At 33.2% G+C, this 19,938-nt stretch overlaps 1 protein-coding gene across 7 annotated transcripts in view; it reads left to right on the forward strand.

The window, feature by feature from the left end:
* The window catches only part of SENP7 (SUMO specific peptidase 7), a 133,885-nt gene that overhangs the window by 111,350 nt on the left and 2,597 nt on the right, over window positions 1-19,938 (forward strand). For all 7 annotated transcript variants that reach the window (XM_027587121.2, XM_027587124.2, XM_027587125.2 and 4 more), the window contains 10 exons: window positions 361-623; window positions 2,206-2,339; window positions 3,854-3,970; window positions 7,271-7,393; window positions 11,088-11,180; window positions 11,820-11,944; window positions 12,714-12,766; window positions 17,702-17,745; window positions 17,840-17,908; window positions 18,560-18,710. In XM_027587121.2, the coding sequence (XP_027442922.1) occupies window positions 361-623; window positions 2,206-2,339; window positions 3,854-3,970; window positions 7,271-7,393; window positions 11,088-11,180; window positions 11,820-11,944; window positions 12,714-12,766; window positions 17,702-17,745; window positions 17,840-17,908; window positions 18,560-18,710 (1,172 nt within the window). The remainder of the gene's footprint in view (window positions 1-360; window positions 624-2,205; window positions 2,340-3,853; window positions 3,971-7,270; window positions 7,394-11,087; window positions 11,181-11,819; window positions 11,945-12,713; window positions 12,767-17,701; window positions 17,746-17,839; window positions 17,909-18,559; window positions 18,711-19,938) is intronic.

Genomic DNA, 19,938 nt, shown 5'->3' on the forward strand with positions numbered 1-19,938 from the left:
ATACTTTTTTAATTGGTAGATTTGATAAATGGAGGAGGCAAGAGAAAAATATTTAAATGCCTAGTTATCATTCATTCATTTATTCATAAATTCATTAATAAATGTTTACTAATACCTACCAAATGCCACATAGTAGAGATACAGCAACTAGTACTATTATAGAGTTTCTCTTTTAATGCAGGAAGAGTTAAAATTTGTGAGTTTTGAATCGCTATTACTAATGGCCTATTTTGGGATTTAATTTGCCTGGGTTATTAACTAACATACAAAATACTGTTATTAATAATTAAATTATTTTAATTATAATCCCCTTGAAAAATAACACTATTAATAAAAATTGGTTTCTTTTTTCTTTTATAGCAAAATCCAGTGAGTTCATTTTCCTTGAGCTACACAGTCCTATTTCACAAAGAGAAGAATTGAAATTGAAAGATATTATGACAGAAATAAGTACAACCAATGGAGAATTAGAGCTTTCTTATCCATTATCTTGGGTTCAGGCACTTCCTTTATTTCAGAACCTCTCTTCAAAAGAAAGTTCTTTTATTCATTATTATTGTGCTTCAACTTTTTCTTTTCCTGCTGTTGCTGCTGAAGAAATGAAGATGAAATCAGTATCTCAGGTTAGCGTATGATTAATATAATTGGCGAGGTTTTGTAAAAATTTGTTCACTGAAAATAGAGTGATGTGAAAAATGCTATGTTTTGTCAGAACGGTACAGGAGCCAACCTGAAAGAACTCCCAATACCAAAGCTAGAACAGTTTTATTTTTATTTTATTTTATTTTAAAGTAAACTTGACACCCAATATGGGGTTCGCACTCAACGCTGAGATCAAGAGTTGCATGCTCCACCAACTGAGCCAGCCAAGCGCCCCAAAGCTAGAACAGTTGGATCAATAAAATAGGTAATGATAACATGTGATTATTACCAAAGAGTAAAATAAATACCCATAAATCTATATTAATACAAATAAATACCTGAATTAATGAATGAAAAAGAAATACTGATGGTGGATAATTGACAATTCTTTCTTAGAAAAGTATTTTGATTAATAAATGTAAAAGGAATAAGAAATACAAAGCCACCATAGTTAATGATTGTTGTAGGCAAGATCCACCAATAGGTGAGAACTTGGAGAAACAGGATATGTGCATATTCTCAAAAGTCTCTCAGCCAAAATATTTATTAATTATAAAAAGAAAAGTAGTAACTTTACAGTGGAGAAATGTGGCAGACATCACCAGGAATAAGAGACAGTCACATCATGCACTGAGAAGGGTACATGACTTCTCTGGTATTCTTCCCAATATTGTGTAACCTCAATCTAATTATGAGAAGCATCAGACAAACCCAGTTACAAAATAACTGACCAATACTCTTGAAAATATCAAGGTCATGAAAGACAAGGAAAGACAGGAATTGTAGGATCCTCATACAGAAAAAAGATATCAGTGGAAACACTAGTGATTTCAGAATAAAGTCTAGTTTATAATACTATACCAATGTTAATTTCTTAGTTTTGATAGTTGTAACTGTGGTTATACAAGATGTTAATATTGGGGGAATCTGGGAGAGGCTTATATATCTCTGCCAAATACATCTGGAAAGAAAAGTTTTTCAAAGTTTGTCTATGGCAAATATAAACTTTTGGTCTCTTAAATTTTATTTTGTCCTACCTGTTATATCTTTTGTTCATTTTGAACTGAAAAGTTTTCATGTTTTTCTTTAATTATAAAGCCCATATCTGTAAGTAACACTTCAAGTTAAGCTTTGACCACTGTATGTACAATATCTTTTTTTTAAAGATTTATTTATTTATTTGAGAGAGAGAGTGCATGTGAGTATGGGGAGGGGCAGAGGGAGAGAAAGAATCTCAAGCAGACTCCCTGCTGAGCGTGGAGCTCTACAAAGCGCTCGCTCTCATGACCCTGAGATCATGACCTCAGTTGAAATCAAGAGTTGGACGCTTAACCAACTGAGCCGCCCAGGTGCCCCCATATGTATAGTATCTTTTGATCAAAAGTACTGTTTTGATTGCATGATATCTTTGGAGAAATTCTAAATGTATAGATATAACTCATTGATACTGATTTCTTTTAGTCACGTTTTCTCTTGAAAGTCTAGGTTTTGACTTTATCCTTTTGAGAGATAATGTATATTTATGTATCTATAAGGAAACCTTTTTCTTTGACATTTTGTCAGCCTTCAAATATAGATACAGCCAAGCCAACTTACACCTTCCTGCAGAAGCAAAGTAGTGGTTGCTACTCACTTTCTATTACGTCTAATCCAGATGAAGAATGGCGAGAAGTCAGACACACTGGACCTGTTCAGAAGTATGTAGTGTGTCATATCCTGTTTGTAATAGGTGGACACGTTAGTAATTTTCATTCATATTGTTGATTTTAAGTAGTTTACCTTTCTCTTTTTAACTGAGGTGTAATTGACACACAATAAATACTACATTAGTTTCAGGTATACAACATAGTGATTTGACAATAGTTTACCTTTTTAAATGTTTGAGTTTTGCCCTTACACTGATGGTTAGTAATAGAAATAATAATTTTTTTATTTTTTAGAAAGTTAAAAAAATTTATTAAGAAAACAGTTGGTGCCATTTTACTTAGTTTTATGTCAGTAAGACATAAATGGTAACCAAAATGTCAAACTGAGTAAGATTGAAGTATTTGTTGAAAATACCCGAGTAGCAGTGTATGGTTTTTATGTTTATATATTCCATATCTGAATATATGGTAGGAAAAGTGGGGTTACTTAACTGAAGTGTGCCTCAACTTAAGGTACTTTGGAGTTTATTAGAACTTGTTTTTCAGTAGTTGCTACTTTATTCGTATTTTATCTGGTATGTGTCTCCTCATGGTGGCTAGGCAGAACAGGGAGTCTGTGCATTTGAGAGTGATTTCTCTTCCTCTGTATGTTTCTGTTAAACAAACAAACAAACAAACAACAAATAAAAAAACAGGATAGAAAATTTAGCCCATAAAATAGTAACTATCATATTAGCATTTAAAATTTCACATATTTTTATTTGCTTTGTTTGCCACGATTAAATCAATTGCAGATGACTTCATCTTCTTGAATCTTTCTGGTTTAAGAAGTACATATTATTATACCTTTATTATTGACTATATTCATGCAATGAGGACCATCATGTGTATTCCAAGATTATAGCTAGAAACTCAGAACTGCCCTTATTTCTGAGATTTTAGAGAAGGTGCCAGAAAAAAGATGCCTAATTAGTGGTTATCTGTTTTCTACTTCTTTCTGCTTGTGTTATAATCACTTGTTTTCTTTATATTCTCTTAAGATTTACATTACAAGCACTTTGTTATAGGAAACTTGCCTTCTCTGATCCCATGTTCTTTCTTTATTGCTCAGCTGTTGCTGTGGACTAGCCACCAGTAGGAGAACATAGTTTTTGACTGTTGGCTCTTCTAAATAGAAAGGAACTAGTCTTGGGGATTCCAACTTAGAGTTGGAAAGTCGAGCATAGGAAAATCTTTTATGGTTTATTACATCAGTTTGTTGAAAGTTAAAAATTGTACAGAAGAGAGATATCTTTGATGGTATTATAACTGATTGTGAGATATAAGGTATTGATTAGACAAATGTGATACTAGCCCACATGGGATTGGAAATGAAAAGATAATGAGAGTACTGTTAGTACCTTGTGAAAATAAAGGAAAATATAATTGCTTATATCCTGTTAAGTACTTTTACTCTGTACATTTTAGTTATTGAATATATTGCCCTATTAGTGTTATATAACAAATCTCTTTGATGTTAGAATTTTCACTACCAGTATGTTTTAACTTTAGTTTTACTTTTTAAGGTTGATTGTGTATCCTCCACCACCTACAAAAGGGGGATTAGGAGTAACTAATGAAGATCTGGAATGCTTAGAAGAAGGAGAGTTTCTTAATGATGTAATCATTGATTTCTACCTTAAGTAAGTACAATGATAAATGATCTTCTCATTTATCAGTTTTAATGTGAATCTTAAATCGCATGTCTATCACTGAAGTTTTGTTAACTCTAGCTAAAAGTAATCTGCCAAGAATTCAAAGATTTTTGCCTACCAGGGTTTTCTATAGTTGACTTCAGTTTCATTCCTTTACCTCCTATAGATGCTATATACTTGAGAAGAGTTACTGTTTTTTGTTTATTTTAGTTTTTTTTATTTACTTTTGATTTATAGTTCTTGGCTGTTATATTACTGTGGTGAAGGAAGTACTTAAAAAATTACAGATCATGGGGCGCCTGCCTTCGGCTCAGGTCATGATCCCAGGGTCCTGGGATCGAGCCCCGCATCGGGCTCCCTGTTCGGTGGGAAGCCTGCTTCTCCCTCTCCCACTCCCCCTGCTTGTGTTCCCTCTCTCACTGTGTCTCTCTCTGTCAAATAAATAAATAAAATCTTTAAAAAAAATTACAGATCACTTTGGGAAAGGAAAGAAGCAACTTTGTAGTTATCTCTTGTGTCTTTAAGCACTATAAGAGTTACCTGTTATTTAAAAAACCCATACCATGATTCCATTAAAAAATAATTTTCAACTTTTTGTATAGCCAAGCTGAAGGAATAGATAGGAAGGTTTTATAAACTTCCATGCAAAGTTTCTAGTCCTCATCTTACCTGAACCCTCTTGTTTAATATTACTAGCCTTATTCTAGTCTCTCAGGCTCTAAGTCTCTCTTTAGCATTTACTCTTCATCTCAGATACTTTACATTTGATTTCTAGAATTGATTTGGGTCTTTTTAAATATCTTTTACCCGGGGCCTCATGAATTATGAGGTTTTCCAGTCTGTCTGGTAAGAACAGGCACTATTCTTGCTGCTGGCTACCATTCCCTCTCATCTTTTCAAGTAGTTCTCTCCCCAGCCTTTTCCTCACATGCATGTGGTGATCAAAATTCTTCTGAATACTTAAGGAGCATTCTCTGCAGGTGTCTGGAGTTTTCTTTATCTACAGCTCTTCCCTTTTCAGTATTCTGATCTGCAAATTCTAGTTTCCTTGGTCTCTGCTGACTTTCAATGTCTCCTCAACTTGTAGTCTGCCACCTGGGTTATTCCATCCCATGCTGCAGCCTGGAAACTAGCAACACACTAAGCTGGGGCATTAGGGGAGCTCACCTTGTTTTTTTCCCATTTCTCAAGGATCACTGTTCTTTGTTGCCTGATGTCCAGTGTTTTGAAAACTAGTGATTCATATATATTTTGTCTGATCTTTTGCTTCTTTCATCCAGGAGGATAAATCTGGCCTCTATTATTCCATCTTGGCTACAAGCAGAAGTCTCCATTATCATTGACTCTTTACCCTCCCTTCCCTCTCTACATAGTCAGTTGCCAATTTTTTCTTCTTCTTTTTTTATTATTAACATATATCATTTGTTTCAGGGGTACACATCTGTGATTCATCAGTCTTATACAATACATAGCCCTCACCACAACACATACCCTCCCCAATGTCCATCACCCAGCCACCCCATCCCTCCCACCCTCCTCCACTCCAGCAACTCTCAGTTTGTTTCCTGAGATTAAGAGTCTCTTATGGTTTGTCTCCCTCTCTGGTTTCGTCTTGTTTCATTTCAGTTGCCAATTTTAGTAGATTCTGTCTCTCAAATTCATTTATTCTTTTTCTTCTGTCATCATGATTTTCTAGTACTTCTTATCTGACTTGTTACTGACTTCTAACGAGTCTCCTTGTATCCTTTATCTCTGTTTTCCTATCCATTAAGTATATTACGACCACCACTATTCTTCTTAAACTACTCTATGAATGCAATTCCCATTAGAAACTTTCATTAATCTCTTATTACCTGTCAAATGAGTTCAGACACTCTGACATTTGAGTCTTGATAATTTGACACTATCTTTTCAGCCATCTACTAATAACCCTGTATGTATTACAAAGTCCAGCAAAATTGAATTATAAGTAATTTACTAAACAAAGCCCATTCTTATTCACTCTTCTCCCTTAATGCCCTGTTTGTCTTGATTCCGGAAGACTTTCCTCTTTATCTCAATCTGTTGAAGTTTTATTCCTCTTTCAAGGTTTCTCTGAAGTGGTACCTTCTTGAAACTTTTCCTAATCTTCTAAACAGATATTATTAACTCCCATAATACTTCATTGCATCTCTTTTATAATACTTATAATATTTTGCCTGATTTTAAAGTTAGTTGATGGTATTATGATCTTTCTCCTTCTAAAGGTTACACATCTTACATCTTACTTATTTTTGTATTCCTATAGTAGTGTCAAATTTATATTTGGTGAGATGAACTGGATCATATTGTTAGTTTTTGTGTGTTTTATTGGAATTAGCTAATACAATTTTATTCCTAATTTATTTCCAGTAGTACTTTTCTGTACTTCCTTTTCACTGAATTGCCTGTATCTCTGTCTCATTGACTTCTTTTCAGAGGGGATTCTAACTTTACTTTTTTAACTACTTTCTATTTATTAAATTAATGAATAACTTTGAAGTAATAAAGTACATAAATTGTAAGTGTACAGCTAATGAATGTTCTCATATATATGCACTCATATAATCATCATTCAGATCAAGATACCATTTCCAGCACACCAGAAGCATCCTTTTTGTCTCCTTCCATGTAGCAAAGCCTCCCCACAACCACATTAAAAAATTTCAAGTTGTGTTTGTCTTTATGCTTTTTTTTTTTTAAAAAGCAATTACAAGGTCATTTTTGAACCTGCATAAACTATTAAGAATAGAAGAGTTCTCTAATTATGAAGGGTTTAAGTACTAAATCATAGAGTTATAAGCTTATGTTGAAGAATTGTTTCAGTAGAAATGGACTAAGGATTTATAGGTTAGGCATATCTCATAGTAATTAAAATTTTTCTAAATTTATTGTAGGAGTGTCATGGTTTCAGTATTTGATTAATCTTTCCTTCTATACTCACTCCTCTGGATTGTAAGCTATATGGTGGCAGGTACTCTTTTCTTCCCTCTTATTTTATATCTTAGTGTAAATATGGTGCTTGGTGGCATGTTAGGAATTTGATAAATACTTGTTAAGTAAGTGAAAGAATAAGCGGGCAATTTCTGCTTTAAATGGTCTTGATGGAGGGTGAGGTAAATAACCAAAAACACTGAAATCAGAGCAAATTGTAAGATTGCTTTGAATCTAATAGGCCATAAAAACGATTTCCAGAATACATAAGATAACTGGGAGAAGACCAGGTAAAATCTAAAAATAACTTACTTTTGTGGTGTTGCTGTTTTACAGGTATCTTATATTGGAGAAGGCATCAGATGAACTTGTTGAACGAAGTCACATTTTTAGTAGCTTTTTCTATAAATGCTTGACAAGAAAGGAAAATAATTTAACAGAAGATAATCCAAATCTTTCGTAAGTCATTCTTTCAATGTACATAAGTTTTAAGAGGAAAATATGCTATTTTGATGTTTCTAAGTGAAAAAACTTCTTATAGTATTTCCTGGAGTGAGCAGTATTACCACTTGTGCAGGCTTTTTTGCTCTAAGATATACTTCTCACCCTTCCACTGTTCTATTCCCTATCACAGGAGGCTGATTCTTGCAGCCTGTATTTCCAAGTACATGTTCTGTGGGGGACACTGGAAGTTGGAAGGCAAGGAAGGAAAAAGTCAGGTTATCCCCTTTGCCTTAGGCAGTGATTTTGACAGTGGCTTTTTTTCCTCTGTGGGTCGTGTCTTTCACTGGACAGATCTGTAAGAGTGCCAGCTCCTATCCAGAGGTACTACCGCTTCTTCCCCTTTACCCTTTAGTGTAGGGTATAGCGGTTTCCTCCTATGCTAATCTCTGGTTGCCTCTCTGCTCCCTTTTTTGGCTTTGTACTTTCTCTATCATTACTGTAGCCAGTTCTCTGCATTACATTTTATCTGTCTTAAAATATAGGGTGTCTTGATTTTCTTGTCAGACTGTCACCAAAATACTACTCTTTAAACTACTGTAAATTATACAAAATACTATGTTTGCATAATTTAGCTTATAAGCAGAATTAATGGGGAGGGATATATGGAAGGGGAAGATTTATTAAATAAATCTGATATTTAATTTTTTGATGCCTTCCTGTTCTATTTTATAAATATAGAAATTGATGGTTAGTACCTTGCATTTAATCTTACATTTTGTTTTAAGATTACTAGTCCGTGCTTGGCATAACCACCTAGAAAGTGACGAAATGAAAGCAGGTAGAATCTGCTGTAGTTTTAAATTTTAAAATAATTTTTTAAATTAAAATTTGATATATGTTTGATCATATATAAAAGTAATATAAAACAAAGATACATAAGTGGCATATTCCAGGGTAATATATATGTGTGTGTGTGTGTGTGTGTGTGTGTGTATATATATATATATATATATATATATATATATATATATATATATGATACTATGCTTAGATATTAAGTATCTTATACACACGCGCGCGCGCACACACACACACACACAAACACACACACGCACACAGTTGACCCTGGAACAACATGGGTTTGAAACATGGGGGTGCACTTACATGCAGATTTTTTAAAAAATAAATACAGTACATGTATTTACTGTAAATACTGTAAATGTATTTTCCTTATGATTTTCTTAATAACTTTTTTGTACACCATCTATTTACTTATTATTTTATTTATTATTTTCTTTAGCTTACTGTATGATTTTTAAAATACATTATATAATATAGTACATGATATAATACATATAACATACAAAATATATGTTAGTTGATTTTATGTTATCAGTAAGGCTTCTGACCAACAGGAAGCCATTAGTGGTTAAGGTTTTGGGGAGTCAAAAGTTATATACATGGGTTTTCAACTCCATTGGGGGGGTCAGTGCCATTAACCCTCTCATTGTTCAAGGGTCAACTGTGTGTGTGTGTGTGTGTGTGTGTCTCACAGACAAAAATTCATCCCAATGCTTGTCCTGAGATATATGTAATTAGTATTCACATGAAGAATTTCTATAAATCAATAAAAAATAAAAAAGCCCAGAATCAAAGTGGTAAGGAATATAAACCTTAATGGTAAATAAATCCCTGATAAAGAGGCTCAAACTACCAGTGTTAGGAATTGCAGACTAAATGATTCACAAACTCATTACTGTGGATTATGAGATGCTGACAGATCTGGCTTCTTTCCATCTCCCTAAACACATCTCATGACATTCTTTCCCCTCACTTATCCTACTTCATTCAGCTAAACCTGCCTCCTTTCAGTTTGCAGATATGCAAAGCTCTTTCCTATTTTCTGACGAAATTTCTTCTCCTGGCACTTTTTTGTTTCATAACATGATCTCTAATCATTTATTTGTTTGCTTGTCCTAAAGTTAAGGTTCATGAGGTCATGAACTTCATCTGTCTTATTTTCTACGCTATCCCCAGGGCCTTTTGCTCAGTGCTTGGAACATGCTAGGAACTCAAGAGAATAATCATGTATCTTACTGAATGCGGAGAGGACTGTTAGACATTTAATTGAAGATTTTCCAAAGAGTTAGGAACTGAGAATAAGAGATTATATTGTGTTCCCCATATTTTCTCCCGTTCTTCTTGCCCCATCCAGTGTCTCATATGTTACCAATCAAATAAGGTTAGCATAATCAGGAAATCAAGCACCAACATAAGAAAACCAGGTGTTTATCTTTAAGATTTTCTTTGTGTGTGTGTGTGTTTTTTTTAAGATTTTATTCATTTATTAGAGAAAGAGCACGAGCAGAGGGAGGGGCAGAGGGACAAGCAGACTCCCTGCTGAGTGAGGAGCTGGACGTGAAGTGGGGCTCAATCCCAGAGTCCTGAGATCATGACCTGAGCTGAAGTCAGATGCTTAACTGACTGAGCCACCCAGGCGCCCCTATCTTTAAGATTTTCAGATGGAAAAACAAATTAATAGTCTATGCACTAGTTGAAAATAATTGTTTATAATCACTGAAATGGTTGGATCATTCTGAAATAAAATTCAGTAAACATAGGACTTATGATTATTTTATAAAGTTAATTTACATAGTGTCTAATTTCTACGACTTTTTTTCATCTCATTCTAGATTCCATCTTCTTCCTAATATTTATCCCTGTGAATTTGGTTAGATATTCAGATGAACAGGGATGGGGCAGAGATGTCTGTTTCCTATATTACTTGGAACTTAAAAAAATAAATACAAAAGAACTTAATGATTTGTTTCATTCTGTGCATAAAAAAGAGGTTCTTGAAGGGACTGAGCCAGAAGTCACATACCATCTCTTTTATGTCACTGTTAAATACCACCCCTCTCCTAAAACTTTTTTTGATATTCAGACTTGGTTTGATACCTTCCTTCCTTAGTTTTCCTGATTAGTTAAAGAAAAGATAACTATTTCTGTGTTCCAATTCTTTTCTAGGTAGCTTTTCTAAATGCTGTAACATAATTCCTTTATATTCCCTATGACACTTATATTTTAGTTATTTGTTGTAGTTTTTTTCTGCCCTGATTATTTTGTAAATTCCTTAAAGGTGGTGTGGGTGATTTTTATTAATTGTTCATAGGAACCTAATATTTGTTGAAGAAATGAAAGGTGGACGAATGGTGGGTATATTTAACTCATCTTATAATTTCCTTATATATGAAATGAAAGGAGATGAATGTCATCTTTAAAAAAATCTAAGAATATATGCCTCATTCCTCCTCTTCTGTCAAGTTTTAACATCTCCCTCATCACAGATAAAACATTTAGATGATTCTCTTAAGGTTTTTATCATGTCCACATGGAGCTAAACTGAATAAATAGGAATAGCCGTTTATATTTAGTTGCTGAACCACTTTTGGAATCTGTAAAACATACTATAAATTGCTTTTATTCTATGACATAATTGTTTATAAGCAGTGATTAGGTTTAAGAACAAACAGGAGTTAATGAAAAGAGGTGAATAATATATATCTTAATGTGTGTTAAATATTACATATCTTAGAGAGGATGGTTAACTAAACTGAACCTAACATTTTTCAGTGTATAAAAATGACTCTTGATATCTGTATCTTAAATTTAAAATTTTTTATATGTAAAATATCTTTCATATTCTCAGAATGGCACAGAGAAGACATAAAAGAGTAAGAACATGGACTCGTCACATAAACATCTTTAACAAAGATTACATTTTTGTGCCTGTAAATGAATCGTGAGTATTTTAGATTATTTAAACACAAAATTGGAGAGTACAGAAAAAAATATTTTGTGTTTTTATATTAATAATCAGTAAAAAGTATGGGTATGTAAATTCCAGGTATTATTTTTAATTTTTTCCAAAGAAATGGCTAAAACTATGAGTTACATATCTTAGATTTTGGTTTGACAGTGGTTATATTGTAAATGTAGTGAAAAAAGTAAAATGACAAATGCCCATAAGACTATAATGACTGAGACATTGAGTTTTCTTTCTTGGACTCAAAAGATTTTTTGAATAAAAGATCAAAAGATTTTAGGATGAATCTTAAAATATTTAAGAGAACAAGCTCTTTAAGCACAAATAGAAAAAAAGGTGATGCTGTGAGTCTTTATTAAAGCAGTTCCTCAATAGGAAGCACTGATGGGATGAAAGTAAATGAATTTGAAATAACTCAGATTTTACCCTAAGTAGTCTTACTGCTTATTTAATTGCTTTTGGAATGTGTATTCCATATTGTGTCAGATATTACAATGGGCTTCTTCAAAATTGATATGAAGTTTGTCATACCCACTTTCTCAGCTGTAGGTCTAGAACACATTCTTCTGCATTGTTTAGATTTTGTGTTACTAAGATTGTATTTCTTTTCAACAGCTCTCACTGGTACCTTGCAGTCATTTGTTTTCCATGGTTAGAAGAAGCTATATATGAAGATTTTCCACAAACTCTGTCCCAGCACTCTCAAGTCCAGCAGTCTCAACATGACAACAAAACAATAGGTGATAAATTTAATGTAGACAGTGTTTTTAATAATGATGACAACAGTAAAATGATTATAGTGAACAATATGAAGTTAAAAGATACTATAGTTTTTTATCATGAAACTTATTAGGAGAAAGAATAAGAAATCTGAAATTTTCATGATAGATGCCCAGACTCATGTATAGCCAGATGTAATTCTTAAGTTATACTGTTATGTCAAGTTTTATTGTAGCACTTTTTATAATCTTGGTAACATGACTAAGAATTCATGTTATGGATCTGCAGGCATAGACCAGTTCAGGTCTTTTGCCTCCTTGGTTAAATTTATTCTTGGGTATTTTATTCTTTTTGGTGCAATTGTAAATGGAATTGTTTTCTTAATTTTTCTTTCTGCTACTTGTTATTAATGTATAGAACTGCAATAAATTTCTGTATATTAATTTTGTGTCCTGCAACTTTAGTGAATTCATTTAAGAGTTTTTTGGTGGTGAAATCTCGCCTTTTTTTCTTAACATAAATGACCACAGTTCTTGTTAACACTAGTAAATTGGCTAAGTAATATCAGGTCTCTATGATTTTTTCTTATGTTACAACCCAAATCTTAATTAAGCAAATAAGCCTACTTTTTTGGGGAAAAAAATGAAAATTATGTGTTTTATAGCTGTAGTCTAAACAGTAAGCAGAATTATTAATAGCCATTATCATTAATACTGGCCCAAACCACATCTAAATACTTTGCATTAAACATAAATAAACACTAATAACGGCTTTATTATTTCTAACTAGATAATGATCTACATACTACTTCAACACTGTCTTTGGGTACAGAGGATTCCCAAGTAAGTATGTTCTTTTAGAAGGAAAACTCTTGAATGTAATCTTATCTGTAAAATAGGGCAGAGTGAGGATGGATGTTGTTGGACCATAATAAATTGTGCTGTTTTATGGTTCTTTGATGTATTTTATGGGATAGGAAAGAGAAGAAGAGAAATTATCATTCTTGCATTTGTTTAGCTTACTTTAACTTTTTTCATTTGTTTATTTAGTAATTTATTTGGTCATTTTGGTTGGTTCCTTTTCAGATGTACTTTTATTCTTCATCATGTCAGCATTTTTTTTTAGCTAGTGTAATTAGTAACCTAAACAACCATATATATATGATATTTAATATATTTATATTAATATAATCAATATATTATAAAATAATATAAAATAATATAATATAAAATATTTAATATATATTTAAAAATTCTTTTTATTTGAGTGTAGTTGACGTACACTGTTACATTAGTTTCAGGTGTAGAACATAGTGATTTGACAAGTTTAAATGTTATGCTATGCTTACCACAGACGTAGCCACCATCTGTCACCATATAGTGCTATTAGAGTATCATTGACCATATTCCTTATGCTGTGACTTTTATTCCTGTGGTTTATTTATTCCATAACTAGAAGCCTGTATCTCCCACTCCCCTTTACCCATTTTGCCCATCCCCTGACCCTCCTCCCCGCTGGCAACCATCAGTTTGTTCTCTGTATTTATAGGTCTTATTCTGCTTTTTTTTGTTTATTCATTTGTTTTTTTAGATTTTACATATGACTAAAATCTTACAGTATTTGTCTTTCTCAGTCTGAGTTATTTCATTTAGCATAGTACCCTCTAGCTCCATCCATGTCATTGCAAATGACATGATTTCATTCGTTTTTATGGCTGAGTAATAATCCTCTGTGTGTGTGTGTGTGTGTGTGTGTGTGCATGTGCACACACACAGCACATCTTCTTTATCCATTCATCTATTGATGGGCACTTGGACTGCTTCCATATCTTGGCCATTGTAAATAATGCTGCAGTAAACATAATGGTGCACATATCTTTTCAAATTAGTGTTTTCACTTTCTTTGGGTAAATACTGAGTGGTGGGATTATTGGATCATATGGTATTTCCCTTTTTAATTTTTTGAGGAAACTCCATATTGTTTTCCACAGTGGTTGTAGAAAACCAATTTACATTCTCACCAATAGTTTATGAGGATTCCTTTTTCTTCACATTCTCACCAACACTTGTTATTTTTTGTCTTTTGATTTCTGGCAAGTGTAAGGTGGTATTTCATTGTGGTTTTGATTTACATTTCCCTGATGATTAGTGATGTTGAATATTTTTTCATGTGTTTGTTGACCATCTGTATGTCTTCTTACGTCTATTCAGATCCTCTGCCCATCTTTAATTGGATTTGTGTGTGTGTGTTGAACTGTATAAGCTCTTTATGTATTTTGGATATTAACCTTTATGAGATATATCTTTGGCAGGTATCTTCTCCCATTCACTAGATTGCCTTTTTATTTTGTTGATGGTTTCTTTTGCTGTGCAAAAGCTTTTTATTTTGATGTAGTCCCAATAGTTTATTTTTTGTTTTTGTTTCCCTTGCCTAAGGAGACAAATCTCGAAAAATGTTGCTAAGGCTGATGTCCAAGAGTACTGCCCATGTTTTCTTGAAGTAGGTTTATGGTTTCAGGTCTCACATTTAGGTCTTTAATTTTAAGTTGAATTTTGTGTATGGTGTAAGAAAGTGGTTCAGTTTCATTCTTTTGCTGTCTAGTTTTCCTGAACCATTTAATTGAAGAGACTGTCTTCTCCCCATTGTACATTCTTGCCTCCTTTGTTGTAGATTAATTGGCCATGTAGGTGTGGGTTTATTCCTGCACTCTCTATCCTGTTCCATTGATCTGTGTGTCTCTTTTTGTGGCAGAACCATACTGTTTTGATTACTGTAGCTTTGTAGTATAGCTTAAAATCTGAGGTTGAGATACCTCCAGCTTTGTTCTTCTTTCTCAAGATTGCTTTGGCTATTTGGGTTCTTTGTGGCTCCATACAGATTTTAGGATTATTTTTACTAGTTCTGTGAAAAATACTATTGGTATTTTGATAGGGATTGCATTGAATCTGTAGATGACTTTGTGTGGTGTGGACATTTTAACAATGTTAATTCTCCAAATCCATGAAAATGGTATATCTTTCCGTTTGTTTATTTGTCTTCAATTTCTTTCTTCAGTATTTTACATTTTCCGAGTACAGATCTTTCACCTCCTAGGTTGTTTATTCCTAGGTTTTGTTGTTGTTTTGGTATAATTGTAAATGGGATTGTTTTCTTAATTTCTATTTCTGCTATTTTGTTATTAATGTATAGAAATGCAGGAGATTTCTGTATATTAATTTTGTATCCTGCAACTTTACTGATTTCATTTATCAATTATAATAGTTTTTGGTGCAGTCTTTAGGGTTTTCTATATATAGTATGTCATCTGAATATAGTGATAGTTTTACTTCTACGTTGCTTTTTATTTCTTTTCTTGTCTGATTGCTGGACTTCCAATACTATGTTGAATAAAAGTGGTGAGAGTGGAATCTTTGTTCCTGGTCTTAGAGGAGAAGCTTTTAGCTTTCCCCCATAAGTATGATGTTAGCTATGGGCCTTCATACATGAACTTTATGATGTTGTTGAGCTATGTTCCCTCTAAACCCACTTTGATGAAAGTGTTCATCATGAATGGATGTTGAATTTTGTCCAGTGCTTTTTCCGCATCTATTAAGATGATCATATAGTTTTTATCCTTTAATTTGTTAATGTGATGTGTCACATTGGTTGATTTGTGGATACTGAACCATCCTTGCATACCTGGAATAAATCCCACTTAATTGAGGTGAATGATTCTTTAGTGTTGAATTCAGTTTGTTAATATTTTGTTGATGATTTTTGCATCTGTGTTCATCAGAGATATTGGCTTATAGTTTTTTTTTTTTTTTAGTGTCTTTGTCTGGTTTCAGTATCAGAGTAATGCTGGCTTTGTAGAAGGAGTGTGGAAGCTTCCCTTCTATTTTTTTGGGAATAGTTTGAGGAGAATAGATACTAACTCTTCTTTATTTTTTTTTAAAAATATTTATTTTGAGAGAGAGAGGAGCAGGGGGAGGAGCAGAGCCCAATGTGGGGCTCAATCTCATGATCCTGAGATCATCACCTGAGCCAAAACCAAGAGTTGGTCGTTTAAACTGACTGAGCCACCCAGGCACCCCCTAACTCTTCTTAAATGTTCTGTAGAATCAATTATGAATCTATCTGGTCATTGACTTTTTGTTTGTTTTTTGATTACTGATTCAGTTTCATTATTAGTAATTGGTCTGTTTAGATTTTCTGTTTCTTTCTGATTCAATTTTGGAAGATTGTGTGTTTCTAGGAATTTATTCCTTTCTTCTAGGTTGTCCAATTTTTTGGCATGAAAGTTTTTTCTAGTAGTTTTTATAATCCTTTGTATTTCTTGGGTGTTGTTATTTCTCATCTTTCATTTCTGGTTTTATTTGAGTCCTCTGTCTTTTTTCTTGATGAGTCTGGGTATAGGTTTATCATTTTGTTATATTTTCAAAGACCCAGCTCTTGGTTTCATTAATCTTTTCTATTGTTTTTCTTTTTAGTTTTTGTTTCATTTATTTTCAACCTGAGCTTTATTATTTCCTTTCTTCTGGCTTTGGGCTTTGTTGGAGCTTTCTTTTCTAGTTTCTTTAGGTGTAGAGTTAGATTGTTTATTTGAGATTTTTCTTGTTTTTTGAGGTAGGCATATATCGCTATAAACAGCCTCCTGAAGATTTTTAATTATTGTGTTTTCATTTGTCTCCATGTATTTTTTTTTTATTACCTCTTTGAGTTCTTTGTTGACCCAGTTATTTAGTAGTATGTTGTTTGGCATTCACATTTTTGTGTTTCGTTAACTTTTCTTTTATGGACCTCCAAGCTGGTATGCATGGTCTAGATTTGGTGTCTTAATTGACTAAGGTAGCCGCCTAGTGATTTTTTTTTTTTTTTTTGTAGGTACAGAGAGCAGCAGTCTTCCTATCCTAGCATAGGCTTATTTCTTTACTGTTACTGGTATAGGGTGGGCAGAAGGAAGTTTCCTTTTCTGCTCTAACAGTGACACGATAGGGGAGTTTCTTTTTGCTTATAGAAACGGCTTGCCAGGGGTGCCTGGGTGGCTCAGGTTGGTTAAGCATCTACCTTCGGCTGAGGTCACGATCCCAGCATCCTGGATGGAGCCCTGTGTCGGGCTCCCTGTGGGGCCCGCTTTTCCTTGTCCCTCTGCCTTCCACCCCACACTTCACAGTCTCTCTCTCTCTCTGTCAAATAAATAAATAAAATCTTAAAAAAAAAAAGAAACAGGCTTCCAGATTAGGTTCCTTGGAACACTTGTTCTGAGATGCAGATTATGATAAAAGGATTGTAAGGTCAGTTAAGTTGAGTAAACCCTGTGTCTTATTCCTCTCTTAAAGATTCACTGTTAAATTAGAATAATAAAGGTACTGAGAAGTTTTTTGTAAAAGAAATCTGCTTAAGTTTGATCTGTTGTTTCTCAAATTTGTCTCCACCAACATCATACGTTGAGTTAGAAAATGTATGTAAGGGTAGGTTAAATTAACTTGTTTATGTTTGCTTAAGATGGTAACTCTGAATAGAAGTAATTAAAATTCTAGGTTGTTTTTAGGCTATGTTAAAGTGCCATAACTTCTTGAGGACACATGTAAAAGTGTATAAGATACTCTATCACCAGTATAAGAAAATAAATCAGTGAACTTCTGAAAAAATGATGTTGGTTCACTTTAGATGATGAAAAGAGCTCTTACTTGAAATTTTAATTTCGGAGTATTTCAAAACATTTTAAAGAGTAACTGCATATTAATTTATTCAAACTGGTTTTAATTGCAAAGTCATAAAAATTCCTGTTATTTCAGAGTACCGAGATGAATACATCAATACCAAAGAAAATGTGTAAAAGGTAGGTACATGCTGTTATAATAGTTTTTTCGGATATTTAAATTTATTCTATATGCAGATATGTACACCTTGATTTCTTTTTTTGCTTTTCATAGACCATGCATTCTCATACTAGATTCCTTGAAAGCTGCTTCTATACAAAACACAGTTCAGAATTTACGAGAGTAAGTAATGACAATTTTACCCTCACTCTGTTATCTAAAATCTCAATAATTTTGAAGCTACTGTAAGAATTACTGAAAAGATTATATCAGGAATTATATTTTATTATGTACTTAGATGAGGTCTACAAATCTAATCAATAATAAATATCCCCTATTGTATGTTAATATTCAAGTATTAATATTTATCAAATACTAACTTGTATATATTGAAAGCAGATTCAGAATTTGTATTCATAACTGAACAATATGTATAATTTTACAAAGGAGCATTGCAGATATTAGTGGTTATCAGAAGCATCATTTTAGAAAAAGTAAGAACTTTTTCACATTTTTATTGTGTGTGTTTGTGTGTATAATTTTGTAATTTAGTATCTGGAAATAGCAACTAAAGTTTGAATAATTTATCAGTTTACTTCATGATATAAATGAGTTTGTATGAGTTATGAAGTTGAGTTGTTGAAAAAAGTCTAGATTTTAGTTTAAAATTCAGATGATTTTCTTTTAGTAACCCTTGAGGCCTCATATACTATAATTTGTACTGTTAAATTTGGTTTGAGGCAACACATCTGGCAGCAAATGTTTTTCCATCTTTGTGTTGAATAATAGTAAAGGGATTTCTACTAGAATCACTCTACTTTTTAATGATTCAAGGTATTTAGAGGTAGAGTGGGAAGTTAAACGAAAAACTCATCGTGAATTCAGCAAAACAAACATGGTGGACCTATGCCCTAAAGTTCCTAAACAAGATAACAGCAGTGATTGTGGAGTATATTTACTGCAATATGTGGAGAGCTTCTTTAAGGTATGTAAAGATGAAAATGAATATTTTATTCACAATTACCAGCATATAATCACAAATTACTGGGTGAGCAAAGAAGCAAGGAAATATTACAGGTAATCAAGAAAGAAAAAAAATAAACCACATATAATCCAGATATTGGAGTTATTTAACAGGTAAGAACTTTAAAATGATTTGAATAATATGTTAGAGAAAAATAGTGAAAGATGAACAAAATGGATAGAGATGGAATCTACTAAAAAAAATCAAGTGGACATTCTAGAGCTGAAAATGCATAATAATGTATCTGAAATTAAGAACTTACTGACATTTGTTGTGATGAGCATTGAGTGTTGTATATGTGTGATGAATCCCTAAATCCTACACCTGAAACTAATATTACACTGTATGTTAACTAAGTGGAATAATAAATAAGAACTTAGGAGAAAAGAAAAATGAACTTATTGGTTGGGTTTAATAGCAGACTTGGATGCAGCAGAAGACAGGATTAGAACTTGGAAAAAAAAAGGGCAATAGAAGAAATTCCACTGTATTTTAAAGAGAAAAAAGGAACATAAAGAACAGAATATAAGAGACAAGTGTGATACAAGTCAAAAAGTATAATTTGCATGTAATTAGAGTTCCAGAAGGATTAGATTGGGAGAGAGAGAAAGGCAGACAAAAATTTGAAGGAAAAATTTCAAAATTAAAAGACCCATATATAGGGGGCACCTGGGTGGCTCAGTCGGTTGAGCATCTGCCTTTGGCTCAGGTCATGATTTCAGGGTCCTGGGATTGAGTCCTGTGTTGGGCTCCTTGCTCAGCGGGGAGTCTGCTTCTCCCTCTCCCTCTCCTTCTGTGCGAGTGCTCATTCTCTCTCTCTCTTTCTCTCAAATAAATAAAATCTTAAAAAAAAAGACATATATTCAAGAGGCTCAGAAAACCATAAGATAGATAAATACAATAATAAGCATGAGTGTTACTTTCTAGCTCATCAGTGATAACTATAGGTAGCAGTATTAAGGAAGAAATTTTATTTTATTAAAGATTTATTTATTTAGTTGACGGAGAGAGAGAGAGAGAGACAGCTAGAGAGGGAACACAAGCAGGGGGAGTAGAGAGGGAGAAGCAGGCTTCCCGCCAAGGAGGGAGCCTGATGCGGGTCTTGATCCCAACACCGTGGGATCATGACCTGAGCCGAAGGCAGACGCTTAATGACTGAGCCATCCAGGCGCCCGGGAAGAAATTTTAA

This window comes from Zalophus californianus, chromosome 1 (assembly GCF_009762305.2).
Source record: "Zalophus californianus isolate mZalCal1 chromosome 1, mZalCal1.pri.v2, whole genome shotgun sequence".
Lineage (NCBI taxonomy): Eukaryota > Metazoa > Chordata > Mammalia > Carnivora > Otariidae > Zalophus > Zalophus californianus.